We start from the raw sequence: 19050 nt of genomic DNA on the forward strand, positions 1-19050 counted from the left end.
ACCGACAGTGGCTGCACCACTAATTTATTTCAACATTTGTGACAAAGGCACCAAGCTAAAAGGTAAGAATGCTCAAAGTTAAGAGATGAAAACAAGCTAAGTCCAAGTGCTAAAGATTCACCTAAAATTGCAAAACACCAGATTTCATTAGCCAATTTAATTTCCAATTCCGTTTCAAATTACAAAAAGGCTTCCCGATGGAAAGAAATTACAGATGCTGTGGCATTTCATATTGCTAAGGACATGGTTCCCATATACACCATCGAAAAGTCAGGGTTCATAATAATGCATATACAGCAGCACCCACTGATGCCTATAACCGAGAAAGTATGTGCTCCTGTTGCAGTGTCACCCACATGACGGAACTCGTCATGAAGAACGAGAAAAAAGTTAAGCATGCTAGACTTTCTGCGATGGTGTCGTGAGGCGTCGCAGGCATGGTAATGGTTGTTGTGAACTATGCCACATTACACAAAAGGAAACGATTGAATCTTGTGTCACGACGCCCATTTGCCATTTACGAATCCCCATAACACCCTTTGTCAAGGAAATTGTGCCGAAATCCTGACAAATTCGTGTGATCTGACCAGGGCTTAATAACTAAAGTTTTAAAGTCACTTTTATATGGTTTAATATGCTTCAGATCTAGAGTACATACATTAATTCATTTTCCGTTGGCTTAGTCCATTTATTGATGTGGCGACCACAGCGGATTACACCACCAACTATTCCAGCAGATGTTTCACACAAAGACAAATGCTAAATCCAAGAGAACAGGCTCAGGACTCCTCAAGTAGCACAATGGCATTAAGTTTGTCAACTAACACAATTCTGTAACTTACTTGGCAGCGTGTGTGCTTCCTGCTCCGCGATGTCCAACATCCAAAGCGCTCCTCTTCCTCCAGTACTTAGTGAAAGACCGACTCATGTCACACTGAAGGCCTTGAATGGGACGCGTCACCAAGTAATCCACTAAAATCCCATCAGAAACAAAAGCATAATTTCATTTCAGTCAAATTATCTGAAATTAAATCAGCACATCAATAAAACCAATGGCATTATAATCCCATTTTCCAGCTACTAAGCATTAGTGTAAGCAAGGCTAATGTTCCTAACACGAATAATAACATTTCCATTTATTTACACAGCCAGTCTGTGTCATGTTTGCAGAGGCAAATTTTGTGTAAACACAGCAGAAGAATGCGCGCCTGTGTGGACAGCAGGAACGTATACAGTTTCCTTATACGTATGCGTATGCTTTTTAAAATATTTCCCAAATGATAATAACGGAGCATGGATTTTTTTTACAGTGTTTCCTGTAATATTATTTCTTCTGGTGAAAGTCTTATGTGGTTTATTTCGATTAGTATAAAAGCAGTTTTTAATTTTTTAACACCATTGTAAGATGAGAAAATATATATTCTTCTACTAAGTAGTCCTTCATTAGCATAGAAGGAATATAGAGACATTCCAAACATGGGATGGGTCCTTCTGGCATGGTAGAGTTCCTCACAGCTCCAATACACATCTCTGCCATTTGCTAACAGTAACCATGTGCTTTTCCCCATACACAATTCATCTGCTCGTGATCTTCCTTCATATAACTGTGTCATGTTTGGTGTCATTTAACAGTTTATGACTTCAGCTTTGTAGTGATGAAATCAACAGAGACATTGATTGATTGTATTTCAATGTACACTATATTTACTATTGTTGAGTCATAGCCTGAGGAGAGTATGTTAATGTTCTTCTCCCCCATTTTATCTCCTCAACTTTGTTCTCATGTTCAGCTGGTTTTGGGGGTTGGTTTTCATTTATGTTTGACAATGCTTTGCTCAGGTTATAATAAGGGAAGTTAACTGTTGATCTGGGAGAATGGCTTTTACTCCGCATCTTTTCACTGTCTTTGTTACACAGCAGTGCTTACGTTACAGCTAATTTCTTTATACAGTATGTTAGTTTCATTCTACTGTCTGTATTTTTAAACATGTAACTTAATAAACAACTTTGCCTGCTTTAAGATGTAGAAATTCTTTCTCTTTATCAATGATGATAACAACTTTAATGGAGTCAGATTAATTACAATGGAGTCAGATAAATAATGGATTTAAACACGCCATCCTTCAACTGCTTTCTGTTTCCGATTATTGGTTCAGAATAGCAGCGTAAGCTTCAAGCCTTACACCATTTTAAGGTCAATATTACTAGCCCTCTTAAACAATATTTATTTTCGATTGTCTACAGAACAAACCACTGTTATACAATGTCTTGCCCAATTACCCTAACTTGCCTAATTAACCCAGTTAAGCCTTTAAATGTCACTTTAAGCTGTATAGAAGTGTCTTGAAAAATATCTAGTCAAATATTCTGTACTGTCATTACAGCAAAGATAAAAGAAATCAGTTATCAGAGATGAGTTATTAAAATTATTATGTTTAGAAATGTGCTGAAAAAAATCTTCTCTCCGTAAACAGAAATTGGGGGAAAAAATAAACACCAAGTCTGACTTCAACTGTATTCATTTAATGGGGTAAAAAACAAACTTGAGACTCGACGCCAGTGCATTGTGGTGTTGAACATACCTCTGACTTTCCCAAGAGTCTGCCTGGAGTTTCGGCTCATAATGGGCAGCGTGACCACACCTAAATCTTTCCCACTTTCCACAAAAGAGGATGATAAAAGACATGCTGTGCCCACGTGGCCTGGATGGGCATCACCCTGAACCACGGTCTCACTCAGGTCCTCCTAAAGCACAAATAAATTCAATCATAATCCTATCGAGTCATCAAGACAATACAGTGGGGGAAATAAGTATTAAACACGTCACCACTTTTATCACAAAAACAATTATTTCTAAAGATACTGTTGACTTCACAGGATGTTGGTAACAACCAAAGAAATCCATATATGGAAAGAAAACTAAACAAATTATGTGTAACTAAAATCACATCTGAACATTGCATGTGACTTCATTGTCCATATGAGAGGCGTCTTTAAGCTGCCAGCCCCAAATAAGCCTTTTAAATAAAGTATTAAATCCATTTCAGTAGTTCAGTTCTTTCCCCTTGTGTAATTTCTTTGTTATTACACATAACATTTTTCAAAAAGTTTTTTATTTATGTTAGTATTGTATTGTCTCTGGTTCATGTTAACAGCTGCTTAAGAACTATTATTACCTGGAAAAAACAAAATTACTTGTTCAATAGGGTATATGTCGAGCTAGTGTTTTTCCCATACTGCTAAACTTCCGGTGGGCTGTTATTGTGAACTTTTTTTTATATGGTTCCTTTTACAGCATTGATGTTGTAATGTCATTAAAATACATTCAGTTAAATAGACTTTGGCATTCATTTAGTTCCTTAAGCGTAAAATGAGACAAAAAGTCGTTTACTCGCACGCGCCCGTCAGAATCGGCAGGCTAGCGCAGAAGCGCCATTGAATGTACTGGGGTAAAATAAATAATCATATTATAAAGACATGGCGGGGGTAAATGTAATTTAATGCAGTGCTTTTTGTACAATCTGAGACCCACTTTCTATCGGATATTACTCAGCTAGTGGAGATCTCAGATTTTTAAAGAAAACAGCCCTTAAACGCACTGATTATTGTATTGGCCTACAGTTCCCTGGAAGCGCCTAACTCAGGTTACCGGCAAATTAAAAGTCCTATTAGCATGCTTTGGCATATACCCTATACTTACTTCCTCCACTGTACATGAAAATCGAATGCCAATCAATTAAAGAAAAAGTTTTTAAATGTTTTGTGGTATCCTCATATTAAAATCATGTCTATATCAATAAACACTGTTTCTAAACTTATTTCAACATTGCTGATGATAACTTGTGCTTTAAACTGCATGCAAATTATTTTTGTTGTAGCTAGGAGTATCAGAGGCACAAGCTGTAAAAGCCCCGCCCTTTTCTGCAAATGGGGAAAAGAGCAGAGTCCAGGAAAATGTGACATTATCACAGCTCACATTCAGTCAAAGCCTTTTTGAACATGGCTATTTGTTGTATTGATGGCAACAATTAGAAATTTTAGCATGATCTTTCTGATGCGATTGTTGAAGAGATTTTATAATTTCTCATTTACAGTCATTCATGCATCACATATGTCCTTCTTTGTTTCTCTCAGTGTTCTCTTTAGATAAATTACAGAGACCAATACATCCTATGCTCAAAAACGGCCCGTTTACACTAAGTGGTACAGTACGGTATGGTCACCTTTATCAGGTTTGCGTTTCCACTGCAAAAAAGTACCAATGGTGGGCGTGGTGTAAGACAGAAAGTTTCAGTCAATGGGAGTGAGAGATAAGACTCTGATTGGTTTATTCTCAAAACACACAGATAACTCATTAAGAGAATAAGCTCAACCCTGTAAGACCATCCGCCACGGCGCAAAGCGGATTTCTCCATCCTTAAAACAGCAAAAGTGGATTCAGACATGCCCTTAATGCGTTTGCGCCCTGCGCTTTGCATTTTGTGCATGAATCTTCAAAATAGAGCCCATAATGTCTCTGCTGTGTATTTAAGAATTCTGCTTCCTTTGTTTACATTCTCCTGCTTGTGTGCGCACTAGCAACGTTTCTCTGTTTGGTACCCCTTTGTTGTGCTAGGTACCCTTTCGAAAGGGTACCCAAAAAGTGGTAAGGTACTGTTCGCTTTTAGGTACCTTTTTACACTGGAAATGGCCTTTGAAGCATATCAAACCATACCATACCACTTAGTGGAAACGAGCCAAAAAAGTATTGAAAAACTAAGATGTGTAAATCTGTGTATACTTTCACAGGAAAACAACACAAGAAATGCTGAAATGCTACTGTATTTCTGGAATTACAAGTGTATAGTATTAAAGTCTATAATAGACCTATTAAAAACCTCCTGAGAAGATCATTTGCATTAAAAGAGACACACAAAAACTGTATTTTTGCTTTCATTTTAAAAAGGGGCCATTGAGAAATTATCAAATTTGGGTGAAAAACAATTTTAAGCCGCATAAACAGATTCATCTGGTACTTATATATGTTTTTTTTTAAGCTGAGGCAAGTCTCCATGATCAAATATTTTCTGTCTTACAAAGACTCTGAAAGAATTAAACATATTTTTGTATAATCTTGTGTAGATTACTGTATTGTTCTCTATGAAAGCATTACTCAAGAGACTTACATTATATCTTGTAAAAGGGGCATAATAGCACCTACTTTACACCAAAAACAATCATTTACGCACCTCGAAGAACTCAAAGGTGAGCACTAGGTTATCGGGGTCCATTGTGTGAATGGTGTATTCTGTCCATCGGGAGGGTTCCAGAGCATATCCACATTCTGGCTGTGAATGACGAGACTTATATCCGTCATCGCTGATCATACTCATCTCCAGTGTGGTGGTCATCTTGTGCCAAGATGAAGGGCTTTCCTCTTCTTCCTCCTCCTCCTCAACACCTTCCAGCATCAGCTTTAATCTAAAAAAGGCGAACTGCATGTTAGAATAATTGTAAATAGAGCTGCATGATATTGGGAAATTTGACATTGCGATATTTTGTTTTTCTGCGATATACATTGCGATGTGTTTCACCAGATGACTAAACAGCTGTATTTGGAAATAATTCTTCATTTTAGATGGATTGGTGTGATTTAGTAGAGGAGTGAATCTCGCATAATATACAGTAGAATTAAATAACAAGCATAGATAAATACAATATAGCAAAGATAAAAGTGAATTGTATTTTTCTAGATAGTCTAACAGTATTAATCAACACTGTATAGCCTTCATCGTATATAATGTAATCTTTATTAAAGTTACAAACATTATAATTTCTTGTGGCTGGATGTTTTAAAGTCAGATGTATTGAAATGTTCAGACAGTCACAGGCCTTAAAGGGATAGTTTGCCTAAAAATGAAAATTTACTCACTATTTACTCACCGTTAACTTGCTTCAAATGTTTATGAGTTATTAAATATCTTCTTTTTGTGCTCAACATAAAAAGAGAAACTCATAAACCTTTAAAAAAAGTGAACAAAAGAAAATTGTGAGTGTAGTTTAATATTTTTATGTGAACTATCCCTTTAAAAATGCACACAGATGATAAACGTTTACTCTTATAACTGAACTGCATTGAGTATTATCAACAATCCCAACTCAACACTGCATATCCTGCGGTGTCTAAATTGTGATTTTAAAAACAAAAAAAGTGTATTGTTATATTGACTATTAGTTTCTAAAAAAAAAAAAAAAAAAAAAAAATCGATTCAATTGTTGCAAAACAGGGATTAAAATTGTTCCATTGTTGCTCTTTGCTCTTGGTGTGGTTCGCTTTCCCACTGCAATCGATTCGCTCCAGAGTTTGTTTCAATCGAGCCGGGACCACCTCATTCAAGCGATCCCGGAGCGATTGTTTTGGCGCGGATCCGAGAGCGATCGGTGGATTCACATATGCCAAACGAACTGGGCAAACGAGACAGGTTCCGAAACAAAAGTCTTGGTGTGAAAGCACCCTAAAAGACTTCTAGTGTAAAAAAAAAAAAAAAATGGGAAAAAATAAGCTTAAGCGTGGTGGCATGATTGCTCAGTGATTAGCCCTGTCGCCTCACAGCAAGAAGGTCACTGGTTCGAGTCCTGGCTAGTAGGCCAGTTGGCATTTCTGTGTGGAGATTGAATGTTCTCCTTGTGTTGTGGTGAGTTTCCCCCAGGTGCTATAGTTTTCCCCACAGTCCAAATACATGCGCTATAGGTGAATTAAATAAACTAAATTGTCCGAAGAATACAAGTGTGAAAAAGTGTGTATGGGTGTTTCCCAGTACTGTACTGCAGGGCATCCGCTGCTTAAATCAAATGCCAGAATAGTTGGCGGATCATTTTGCTGTGGCGACTTCTGAAATAGAGACTAAGCCGAAGGAAAATGTATGAATAAATGAAGCTTAAGTGTGTCAAGGACGTTACCTGAAGCGTGAGGTCTTGAATTTCTTCTTAGTTATAGATACTGGAGGTTTCACTGAGTAATGAAGCCTGAGACGAATTTCTGTCTGGCATGTCAACCAGCCAGAATCCACACACTCAGCACCATCTGCAAACACATTTTATTTGCATGTTAAAACGGGATGATATGAAAAGATGTTTTGGAATTGAGAACACATTAAAGCTGATGTTCGTGTCGTTTCAGTTGTCAAACTCACCATGAACTCCAAAATGCCCATCGTCAACCACAAGCTCTGGTTCTGAAAGAAACGACCAAATATTAGTATAACAGGTCAAACACTACTGCTACACATCTAAAATAAAATCTCCAGTACAGAGCAAGCAGATTATTCATTTATTTATCATCTTTTTTCACTTATTTCTGATCGTTTTCTTAAACAATCAGAATATCAAGATGAAATAAGCATTCAGTTTGCTCTGTACTGAATAGAGCTTCACATGTTTGGAGTAATATATTCTCTACAAGCATATTATAACCTAAAAGTTACAGAATGGAGAGTTCCGAAATAATTATTATATTTTTGCCAGACATTTAAAAACAATAATAACAATCTAAATCCACGATTCAAGGAGAGTTACCATGCAAGCAAGTTTTCATGGCAAAATAAGCTCAAAGAGATGCTCACAATGCTAAATTTGAAAGACTTTATGGATCCTGCCTTGCATAAATAAATAAAAGCCAAATGAAAATGGCATAGATTACCTATCAATTAAGTACTTTAAATAGTTTGTTAAATATAGAGTTCAAATGTGTTGTGCATGTTAATCATATGTCTCAACTCGATTCCTGGAGGGCCAGAGCTCTGCTCAGTTTTGCTCCAACCCCAATCAAACACACCTGATCCAACTAATCAAGGGCTGTTTCTCAATATGCATTCTGTAGCGATCTTGAGTCCTCGTGTAACGTCATCATCAACTGCCAAAGTTCAGTTCCAAAGCTCAAGACCGCAAGAACAGAGGATGCGGGAAAGTTCTTGGGTGTGTTCTTAATTTCGAGGATGCGTCGATGCAGACTTGAGAGAAAAAACTCAAGTCTCAGAAGTCATTGCGGCTGAAAAAAGGAGGTGTGAGGCGTAGCATCCTATATAGATTTATTATTAAAGTTCAGAGATATAACTTATTTATCTCAGAAGTTTCACCTTAGGTAAAGATTACCATTAAAATCTTAAGAGGCATAAACACATTAAGGGTGTTTATTTGCTGAAATTTGTCTCAAAATCTGTTTTATTCATATTGTGCAAAGTATATTTGTAAGGTTTTTTTGCATGTTATATATATTGAACAGAAAAAAATAATAATAATACTTGTATGAATGCTGTAATGTTTAAATAATTTTCAATTAAAAATGCATGAAGGTCATGTGACCAATTATGAAGAACACAGGACGTGTTCTGTGTTCTCGCGGTCTCCCGAATTCGTTTTTCCGAGGTGACCTGGCAAGACCGGTCTTTAAAAGAACATGAGTCCTCTTGAAAACCTTGATTAGTTGGATCAGCTGTGTTTTAATAGGGATAAAGCAAAACTGTGCAGAGCTGTGGCCCTCAAGGAATAGAGTTTGAGACCTATGATGTAAATAAATGAGGATTAAATGCATGTGTGTTTTAAGATAGAATTTAATGCTGATTATAATAGAAAAACCAACTCAAAATAAATATTTAAATTGTAAAAAAAAAAAAAAACAGGGATTAAAATAAGGGAGAAGCAACAGAAGCTAAAAAAAAAACAGCATTGCTTGTAAACCTAGGAATCCACCAGTGGAAACAGCTTTGCTCTGTTTGTCTAGGATGGACATTACGGCATTCATGGCCCAATAAATCGTATGGTTTCTAATAATTGAGCTGCCTTAAGTGGTGTTACATCTGTCCAGGACAAATAGCACTGCCATCAAAAGCTAAGGCAACATTAAATAAAATATTATATTTCTTTAAATCATGAATTAATGATTAATGCACAATAAGACCAGGCACATTTATTTAGAAAGTAAATTGAGATGTTTACATTCTAAAAAATATATATATACAGTTGAAGTTTATAAGAATTATTAGCCCCCCTTTGAATTTTTTTCTCTTTCTTTTTTAATTTCCCAAATGATGTTTAACAGAGCAAGGACATTTTCACAGTGTGTCTAATAATATTTGTTCTTCTAGAAAAACTCTTATTTGTTTTATTTCGGCTAGAGTAAGAGCAGTTTTAAATTTTTTAAAAACCATTTTAAGGTCAAAACTATTAGCCCCCTAAAGCTTATTTTATTTTGATGGTCTACAGAACAAACCATCGTTATACAATATCTTGCCTAATTACCCTAACCTAGATAAAAATATCTAGTCAAATATTATTTACTGTCATCATGGCAAAGATAAAATAAATCAGTTATTAGAAATGTGCTTAAAAAAATCTTCTGTTCGTTAAACAGAACTTGGGGAAAAAAAAATAAACAGGGGGGCTAACAATTCTGGCTTCAACTGTATGTGGGCCATTTGTGCATAATTCATTATTGCAAAGAAAAATAATAATAACCAACAGCAGCAATTAGGAGTACTTTAGGATACAACAATGTTCTCAAAGATTAAAATCACATTATTTTATGCTATACTACACAAAAGTAAATGGTTTCACGTTGTCTTTAAAAAGCTGAAGTCATTCGCTAATGTATGCTTGTAGAGTTACTGCGGAAAAACTGATCTGATTGCAGTAAGAATGAGGGAAAGAGTTTACGGTAGGGCTGCACAATATATCATTTTAGCATCAATATCGCATTGTAATCATTCGCAATATGCAAATGCAATGTTGAAATTGTCCCTTTTGTAACTTTAAAACTTTATATATAACTTGTATACTTTTCTTTATTGTGTTTATCTATGCTTGTAGATTGTTTATTATTATTTATGCATATGTAAAATCAGGGCTTGACATTATCTTTTTTTGATTACCAGCCACTGTGGCTAGTAGTTTTCCAACGTTACTAACCCCTCGCCATTTTCACAAGCCACAATTTTGTTGGGAAAATATATTTAATATGCATTTAATTACTTGATTAAAATTTTGTTTTATGTCCACAAGCCTCCTTGTTCATTTAACTTTTTTTGTTATGACCTTGCTTAATGAGCATAAGAAAATGGTTTGTGGTTTTATAGTATCGCATTGCAATTAGTTTTATTTCATGTGACTTTTCTGGGCTCAACATTAAAGATTTACCAGACTAGTTATTTCCTTGCCAGGAATTTTAAATAAGGTGTCAAAACAAGCAAAATATAGCTGTATACATGCACTTTTAATTTAGCAAAAATGTATTGCCATCTATCCAAAACTATGCACAGTATTGTCCAGGCTAAAGGTCCCAGATCACCAGTTAACTATACATAAATGGAGAGTTAATCTCCTATTAAAGGATGATCAAGAAACCAGCAAGAGCAAGAAACCAGGTCAAACCGTATGCGATAATAAAAGAATGATCACGTGCATGATCGGTTAACATTAGGCCCATTAATAATCTGTTTAAATAATGGTTAAAGTGAAAGTGGCAACTGCTGCTGCTTACTAAACTCTTGAGTTCTTGAAAGCAGCAAGGACAGTGGGTGCACGAGCATTGCTTTCTGTCCTGTGTCCTGTCTATTTTAAAGAGAACGGTATTCACCTGCTATATTTTGCTTAAGCGAACAGATATTTAAACAGTTAGTAGTGCTGCTTTAATGTTTTGATGAGTTGATTCAGGTGTGTTTGATTTGGGAGAGGTTAAAAATGTTTACTGTTGGTGTACATTCAGGAACAATGCTGGGAAACACAGCAATATATATCACAGAAAAACATAACAGAATATTGCAATGCTATTTTTTTCCGATGTCGTGTAGTCCTAGTTTACGGGATGTATTGGACACTCAATCGTGTGCACTGATCTGATACCTGAGGGACTCAATGATCGTGGCAGCTGATGGGTCTCCCATCTATTGACTATGACTTGGCATGGCCCACCAGCATTCTGTAATTCCAAGGAGGGGGGTTAAGATCATGGACAGATTTTGGAAAAACAAAGCCAGCTCTGGTCATTCAAACCAAAGTTTCACTCCCCCGAAAAATAGAGAATGAGATTTAGTAGTCACCATTTTCTGCCAGCTAGCCAGTTGGTTGACATCTGAAAAGGGGACCAATTAGTCAGGGAAAAAACACATTGGCATTATTCAAATTGGTTAACTAGAGATATCCAGGGTATTTATACATTCTGAAATATATAAAGCATTTTAATGTTGTCATGTCATTGGCCCATAAACATTTCCTGCTTGTTATCAAACTATTTCATAGCTGTAACAAGAGGCAATTCAATCGGAATTTAATGTTAAAACAGCTATCATAACCTTATTCATCAATATGTGGCTCTTTTTGGATTCTCTGAAGCTATAAAAATTAAAAATGTAAAACAGAAAATATGCTGGGACCATTGTTTTTGTTTACATCCCTCAAAATTATCAGCATTTTAGCTTCAAAAGTTAAAAAATGGCATTTAGCTTCACATGTTTACCATTTGACTTCAATAGTTTACAAATGGCTACATTTACATGCGCCCAAATAATCTGTTTGTAATAGGACTGAGAGTTCAGCTGAATTCAAAAACTTTCTTTTTTAATTCTGATTGGATTTGAATGGATGTTTTTTTTTTCTCTAATCTGACCCAACAGCCAAAAAAATTGACCATGCAAACTCTTGAATCAGACTACTTCCATAATCGGAAGTCTGTGTGAAATACAGTATATACAGTGCAATGTTGACATGCATTAAGCAGCTTATGATTTGATAAATTCACAAGCTGCTGGCTGTATATTTTCACTAGGCTGCTTAATGATGCTCTTTATTTTATTTTAGTGCACTGTAACCTAAACACAAGTTCAAATTATCCCTATAAATAATATCATTACAATTAAAGAAATAAAGTACAGGTAAAATATGAGAAATTGATGAAACAAAGAAAATCTGAAAAGATATAATAAAACTTTTAAAACCAAAAAGATCCCCCTTTATCCCTCTTAAATTTTTCACAGTATTTCCTATAATATTTTTTTTTCTAGAGAAAGTCTTATTTGTTTTATTTCAGCTAGAATAAATACTTTTTAAACCATTTTAAGGTCAATATTATTAGCCCCCTTAAGCAATATTTATTTTATCAATTGGCACTGAAAAAAAATAACGTGATACAATTTCTTGCCTAATTACCCTAACTTGCCTACTCAACCTGATTAAGCTATATAGACCTTTAAATTGCAATTTAAGTTAAATACTAGCATCTCAAAAATATCTAGCAAAATATTATGTACTGTCATCATGGCAAAGCTAAAATAAACCAGTAATTAGAAATTAGTTACTAAAACTATTATGTTTAGAAATGTGTTGAAGAAATTTGTTATACTGTGAGGGATGCATGTCTTGCATTCACTTAACTAAACATTAAAAAAGGCATTCAAGATTATTAAATGGTTTCCAATAAATGTGCATAAAAACACCAGTGTGCAAATTAACTTCCCAAAGTAATACTAGTATTTCTATTGTCAGACACTACAACCTGCTTAAAGAAATGCAAAATCTGTTCACTTTTTAAATTCTACATTGAACCTTATCTGTTTTAAACAAAGAAGTTTTTATCAGAATGTATGTAAAACACATAGACTGTAGAGAAATATGTGATCAGCAAGTCCTGACATGTTTTTTTGGTCATTGTAACTTATTACACTAAGTTAATCATGGTCTAACTTAATTGTATAAGTTATGCAAGCTGTTGAAAGTCAGTTTAACATAATATAAGTTCAATAGACTCATAAGGTTAATTTGATTCAACTTAAAAATGTAAGGCAATCAGGATCTTTTACAGTGTATAAACAGATAAATGAATCAGATTACAACGTTTAGAGTACATATAAACAGATCTGGAATCAGATTCAGATTAACAAAAATAGGTGAAAATAAACATATAGCCAATGAGACTTTTTTCACTAATACAACCCTAACTAAAACTCTTAATACTTGTAGAAAATAATTAAACCTAAAAGAATATTTATAGCCATGTTGCTGCTGTATAAATATTATGTATGCAGGACACAATATGTTAGGAGTGGCCTGCAGGAAACCTGTTTCACAAACTTCATTCTTCTGAAAGAAAGAAAAAAAAAAATACCCAGAACTGGAGTCGAGTTCAGCTAAAAGAGATTAACAGCTGTAAGGAGAATGACCTAAAAACCCCACACACTCTCACACAGGGTAATTTAAACAACTTAAAATCTTGAAGAAAAGTATGTTGTTAGTTATTTGTACCCAAATAATTAAAGATGATTAAAAAAATCCCTTGAGGAACATTTAAAAACATACTTCAGAGAGTCTCTTACAAGAAAATCTAGTCATAAAAATCTTTTTAAAAAGTTAGAAAGGATATAATCATGAAAATCATTGAAATAGTTTTGACAACATAATCAGATAATGCAACTTTAAATTTTTAAATACAATTACAATTATTAGTTTTTTTTTATTTATATGCACCCAAAGAATAAAATATGATTAAAAGAAATCCCTTGAGGAATGTTTAAAAAGACAAACATAGTTCAGAAAAGTCTCTTAAAAGAAAATCTAGTCGTAAAAAAAATGATTATAAAAAAAGTTATAAATACAATCATGAAAATCACAAAATGCTTCAACAACATAATCAGAGAATGCATATAACTTTCAATTCTTAAATACAATTACAACTCTTTGCTTTTTCGTTATTTGCACCAAAAGAATTAAAGATGATTAAAAGAAATCCTTTGAGGAATGTTTGAAAACACAAACACATGTTTGAGAAAACTCTCTGAACCCTTTAACTTTCATCTTAAGAAAAACAAAAGATTTATTTCTTTAGATAAACTGATAAACTATGCTCCTGACACCACTTAAAACATTTGGAGTTTTTTGATTAATGATAACCTACAGACAAATGTTAGTACAATGTAAGCTAAAGGGTTAAAAGAGACTCTACAGTCATACATGTATATCAAAACAAATCATTATTATAATCATGAAAATCACAAATGATCAAACAATATCAGTAGATAATGCATACACAATCAATTATATGTCTATCAGAGAGATAAAAGGCTTCATAAATAAAAAACAATTTTGGGTAAAGATACTTTTAAAAGTAACAAATTACAATTTTAAGTCACTAAAAAAGTTAACTAAATGTGAAACTTTGTTATATTTTAGGAAAATAAATGTGTAAGTGTTATTTTGCTGTTTTTTATATAAAGATATACGATTAAGATTGTTTTATATAAGGTTCAATATAAAACAAGTTTAAAATAATACTTTTAACTGTATAAAAAGACATAAAATAACAATCAGTGTTGGTTAATTTTAAAAGTAATATATTACAAACTTATTACAAAATATTTTGGGAAAGTAATGTAAAAGTAAGTGCTATGCTATTTTTGCAGGTTTTTTTTTTATTAAGTTAGGCTTAAGATTGCTATATTTTATTTTTAGAAGTATAAAAAGGCAAATGACAACCATTGTTGGGTAAAGTTACTTTTAGAAGTATTTTTATTACTAAATATTTAAGGAAAGTAATGTGAAAGTAAGTCTCATATTTCGCTGGGGGGGGGGGGGTACGTTTAAGATAGGCTTAATATACTAATATTATTTTTACAAGTATACAAAGACAAATTACAATCAGTGTTGGGTAAAGTTACTTTTAAAAGTAATATATTTCAATCTTTAATCTCTAACAAATCATTTAAAATATATAAGTGCTATTTGCAGTTTTTTAAGGCCAATACCAGTTCCACCCCTTAGCCCTACCCCTTACCTTTCATTTTGCACACTCAAGTGAAGGGGTATGAGTGTCCCAATTCTATTGAGCTTGAAGGTGTAGGACTAAGGGGAATAGCTAGATAGCCCTTGAAACTGAGATTTTTCAGGACCACACTCAAAACCAAGGGGTACGAAAATTTCCCAGGATACACCATCTACAACAGCAGCATGGCCTCACACGCGAGTCAGAAGGTGCACAAATTTGTATTTTTTGTCATTATTATGAATTTTTATAACAAACAAGCACATGTTTTAATACAATTATAACATTCGTGTTTTACCGTCATGCTTTTTTAAAAATTATTTTTAAAAAATTATAAATTTCGCTATCTATCGTTCATAATAATAACTCCTGTATAGTCATCCCACAACATACTTTCACATCTGACATTCGATGACACTTGAATACCCTGTCAGAAAAGTTTAGTGGCTGGGAATGACTTTGTTGAATTTGTTTTATTTTTAGGAAATCAATATGAAAGTATATGTTATGTTATTTTTAATGGGTTTCCTTTTTAGATTAACATTAAAGTTGTATGACAATGCTCAGCATAATTGAGTGCAGCCCATTTTGAAACTGAATATTTTTAGCCATTTCAGTGAATATATGCAATGTATTTTAGTGCATTAGAACAAAACAGAATTATTAAACAGATATATTTATTAAAATAATTTTTTAATCACCAAACATATTTAGAAATGGAAAGATAATACAATTAAATTTAAGCAAAATACTGCAAAAAAAAAAAAATTCAAATACATTTTTTTTTCTTGATTTATCCTGTTTTTTTTTTATTTGTAGGGTTCAACGCCAATGTTTTTTTCTACAGGCAGAATCAGGCCAGTGGTTCAGATTTTTACTGGCCCCACCAGAGAAAAAATTAAATAAATTCTAAGCCACCTCTTTTAAATAACGTGTCAAAAATAACGTGTTAATCTAGAATTTAAATATTTTTAAAATGTTCACAAATGTAAAATGAGCAAAGTGTTATGTAAACAAAAATGTGCAGGTATTTTATTGCAGTTCTAAATTGCTTATCAATTAATTGATCTAAATTGTTTATTTATGGCTAACTTGCCAAACTGTGCAAAACATCAGCTTATTTTTTTCGTTGTGTTGTACCCACGTACATGTCTGCTTCCAAGATGTTAGAAACACGTTGTTTTTTAGCCTCATAATTTGATGTTGCCTCCATATTGCCTTCCCTGCATTAGTTGTTCCCTGGTTATGGAAAAAAATAACATGTTCGCAACATCCAATCAGATAAGAGAAACCGAAAAGCAATATGGTGTTTATGACAAAACAGACAAGGCTTCAGCATTTAAAGGTTCAAGCCAAAGGAAAATTGGTAAAATAAATGACTGAAAAGCACAAACTGTTTCTAGATTATAAAGGCTCAAACACACTGGGACGCTTTACATTTGCGTTTATCATCAGCGTTTTACAAGGGGTTTTTCAGTATTCAAACCCAAGCGAGTTTCACTGGCATCAAGCAGAAGAGTATGCAAAATCACTCCTTGGCGATAGATGGCGCTACACAACTTTAAGCTTCTGACACCCCGCTTATAACACAGAAGAAGAGAAAGAGAGTAAGTGCACACGCTTGTTGTTAAAAGTTACTGGTGACTCGAACAAGCATGGATGGTTCAAGTAGCAGCTCCAGCTCTAGCGATGAAGAAATGATTATTGTTTACCAGTGCAATAAGCAGCTCCACGTTCATATCGCCTCTGGGCATCTTCTTCAGTGTGTGCTCGCATTGACAGTTTTGCGCTTGAGCGCCTCCAAGTGCTGTTTACAGTAACTTCAGCAGCTCCGTGCACATGAACAAAAGTTGGTGTGCATGATCACATTGACGCCCTTTATTTAGTCACGAGGCGTTAAACATCGACGGAAAAACGTGAGCAAAAAACATCTTTGTGTTGCCGGGCCTTAGGACTGTATTTGCACGCAATTGACAAATAGTCATAGGTAAATTAAACTTCCATCGGCACCAGTAACGATCCGGTCTACTGTCCAAAGTGTCTCCCACGATAGCCCCGAGCCATCAGGCAGTCCTTATTCCTGAGTCCTGAATTTGTATTTAATTTTTTTCTATGACATATAAACTTGGGTGTGCTAGTTTTTGGACCGTTATCACAAGTTATTTTGTTAAATAAGCTCCAGATTCGGCTTCAGTACTGATTAATCAAATATCTGTTTTATATCTGCACAACTCTGGTTTGCACACATTGCCATAAGCCCTTAATATCATTGTATTGTTTACAATTTTTCATTCTTGACATATACTTTTAGACTACATTTTATGTATAATTGCATTTATTGTAACAATTCTTCCTAAAACTCTACTTTTTTTATTAATAATATATGTTTGGCACCTAGGGTCTGAGAGTAACGTATATCCGATTCTCTATATGTCCTGTACATGTGGTTGAATTGACAATAAAGCCGACTTTGACTTTGGTATAATATCATATAGGGCGACGCAGTGGGTAGCACGTTCGCCTCACACAAAGAAGGTCGCTGGTTCGAACCTCGGCTCAGTTGGCGTTTCTGTGTAGAGTTTGCATGTTCTCCCTGCGTTCGCGTGGGTTTCCTCCGGGTGCTCCGGTTTCCCCCACAGTCCAAAGACATGCGGTACAGGTGAATCGGGTAGGCTAAATTGTCCGTAGTGTGTGTATATGTTTCCCAGAGATGGGTTGCAGCTGGAAGGACATCCGCTGCGTAAAAACTTGCTGGATAAGTTGGCGGTTCATTCCGCTGTGGCGACCCCCGATTAATAAAGGGTCTAAACCGACAAGAAAATAAATGAATGAATAAAATCATATAGCTTCTTAATAAAAATGTGAATTTTAAAAGATAGACTTGTGAGGGGTGTACTTATACATGCTGAGCACTGTAAAATACTTTTAAAAGTAACTTTGCCCAACACTGATAACAACTATAGATACATAACGCTGAGACTGCTCTTTAAAGGTCCCGCTAAGGCTAATCAATTCACCATAGGACCTTTAAAGATGACTTATGTCAAATATCATGTGTTTACTAGGAAAGGAGAATCTCACCTTAGACTCCAAAATGAATGCTTTGAAATAGCGATATTTGGTTTCAGCTCCTCTAGGAACGTGAATGGTTGTTCTCCATAAGGTGCTGGGAGGTGAGAGAAGGCATGTGAGCAAAACACAGGAGATAAATATGCGTGTCAAGGGTAACTGAAGGCAAACATAAGATGGCATTGCACATGTACCCATCCTCCTCTGCCGGCTGCAGGGTCACGGCTTTTTGCTGACACCAGCTGCCCAGGGTTTCACAACTGCCAACCACTGCGATCACCTCACCTGACACAGAAGAAAACAGCATAAAACAAGTTCATTACGTCTCTCTATTGTGGTGAATGAAGGAATGTGCTTCCAGGGGATGTGTTACAGAAACACTACAGTAATAGTAAAAGGAATAGTTCACCCAAAACAGAAAATTGACTCAATATTTTTCCTCCCTCAACCTTTATGAGTTTCTTTCTTCTGTTGAACACAAAAGATATGAAGAGTTTGGTTGCAAAACGCTTTGGACATTTGGATTTTATTATTGGAAATCACTGTTCAGATCTATGTGTGAGTTGCTGCGATTAATAACATTTAAAAATATACATTTTAGGCCTATTAAAAAACGTATTTTTTCACAAAACGCGATATCTGCCAGACCAGTTTCTTTACAAAGTGCAATATAACAGTAATAGAACGTTCAGGATGCTTCGCGAGCTGAGCATCCCCTGGGAAGAGAGTCACCGCCGGTGAAGTGCTCCGAGTTTGCTCATTGATGGAAAAGCTTCAACTTCACAAAAACGTATAAATACATTTACATATACATATACAAATACATTACATTTATAAGTATAAATAAAGTGGACCAGAATAAGACACTCCTGCGTCTGTCAACAACACACAAATGCAGCAGGGAACGAGTCTCCGCTGATGTCAATTAAGAGGAAGGCCAGGGAGCGCCTTTTTTCCTGCGCTCCTCCCCATCACAAGATACCAGTCTGCAAGGCGACATTTCTAAGTGACCTATGTAAGTTTATTTTTTAAATAATTTCTTACATGTAGCCGAGTAGCCTATCTGACGATTTATTTATGCGGTTGCACCTATTATTTATAGCCTAAGACCACATGTTAATTCTTGTTGTTGTTGATTTACTATAACGCCCCATTCACATGGGGCTTCAGCGTCAACGCTTGACTGAAGGCGTGTCTGA

At 34.9% G+C, this 19050-nt stretch overlaps 1 protein-coding gene across 15 annotated transcripts in view; it reads right to left on the reverse strand.

Annotated features, from left to right (window-relative positions):
* Window positions 1-19050, reverse strand: part of gpcpd1 (glycerophosphocholine phosphodiesterase 1) — a 56743-nt gene that overhangs the window by 21702 nt on the left and 15991 nt on the right. For 8 of the 15 annotated variants that reach the window (XR_012395472.1, XR_012395473.1, XM_021468409.3 and 5 more), the window contains 8 exon segments: window positions 18046-18136; window positions 17864-17948; window positions 10876-10951; window positions 7173-7214; window positions 6940-7063; window positions 5229-5460; window positions 2583-2745; window positions 843-972 (listed from right to left, as the gene is read on the reverse strand). Coding sequence is in view for 13 of the 15 variants with exons in the window: in XM_021468409.3 (XP_021324084.2) it covers window positions 843-972; window positions 2583-2745; window positions 5229-5460; window positions 6940-7063; window positions 7173-7214; window positions 10876-10951; window positions 17864-17948; window positions 18046-18136 (943 nt within the window). In the remaining 2 variants the exon portion in view is untranslated. 15 annotated transcript variants of the gene reach the window in all.

This window comes from Danio rerio, chromosome 20, assembly GCF_049306965.1.
Source record: "Danio rerio strain Tuebingen ecotype United States chromosome 20, GRCz12tu, whole genome shotgun sequence".
Lineage (NCBI taxonomy): Eukaryota > Metazoa > Chordata > Actinopteri > Cypriniformes > Danionidae > Danio > Danio rerio.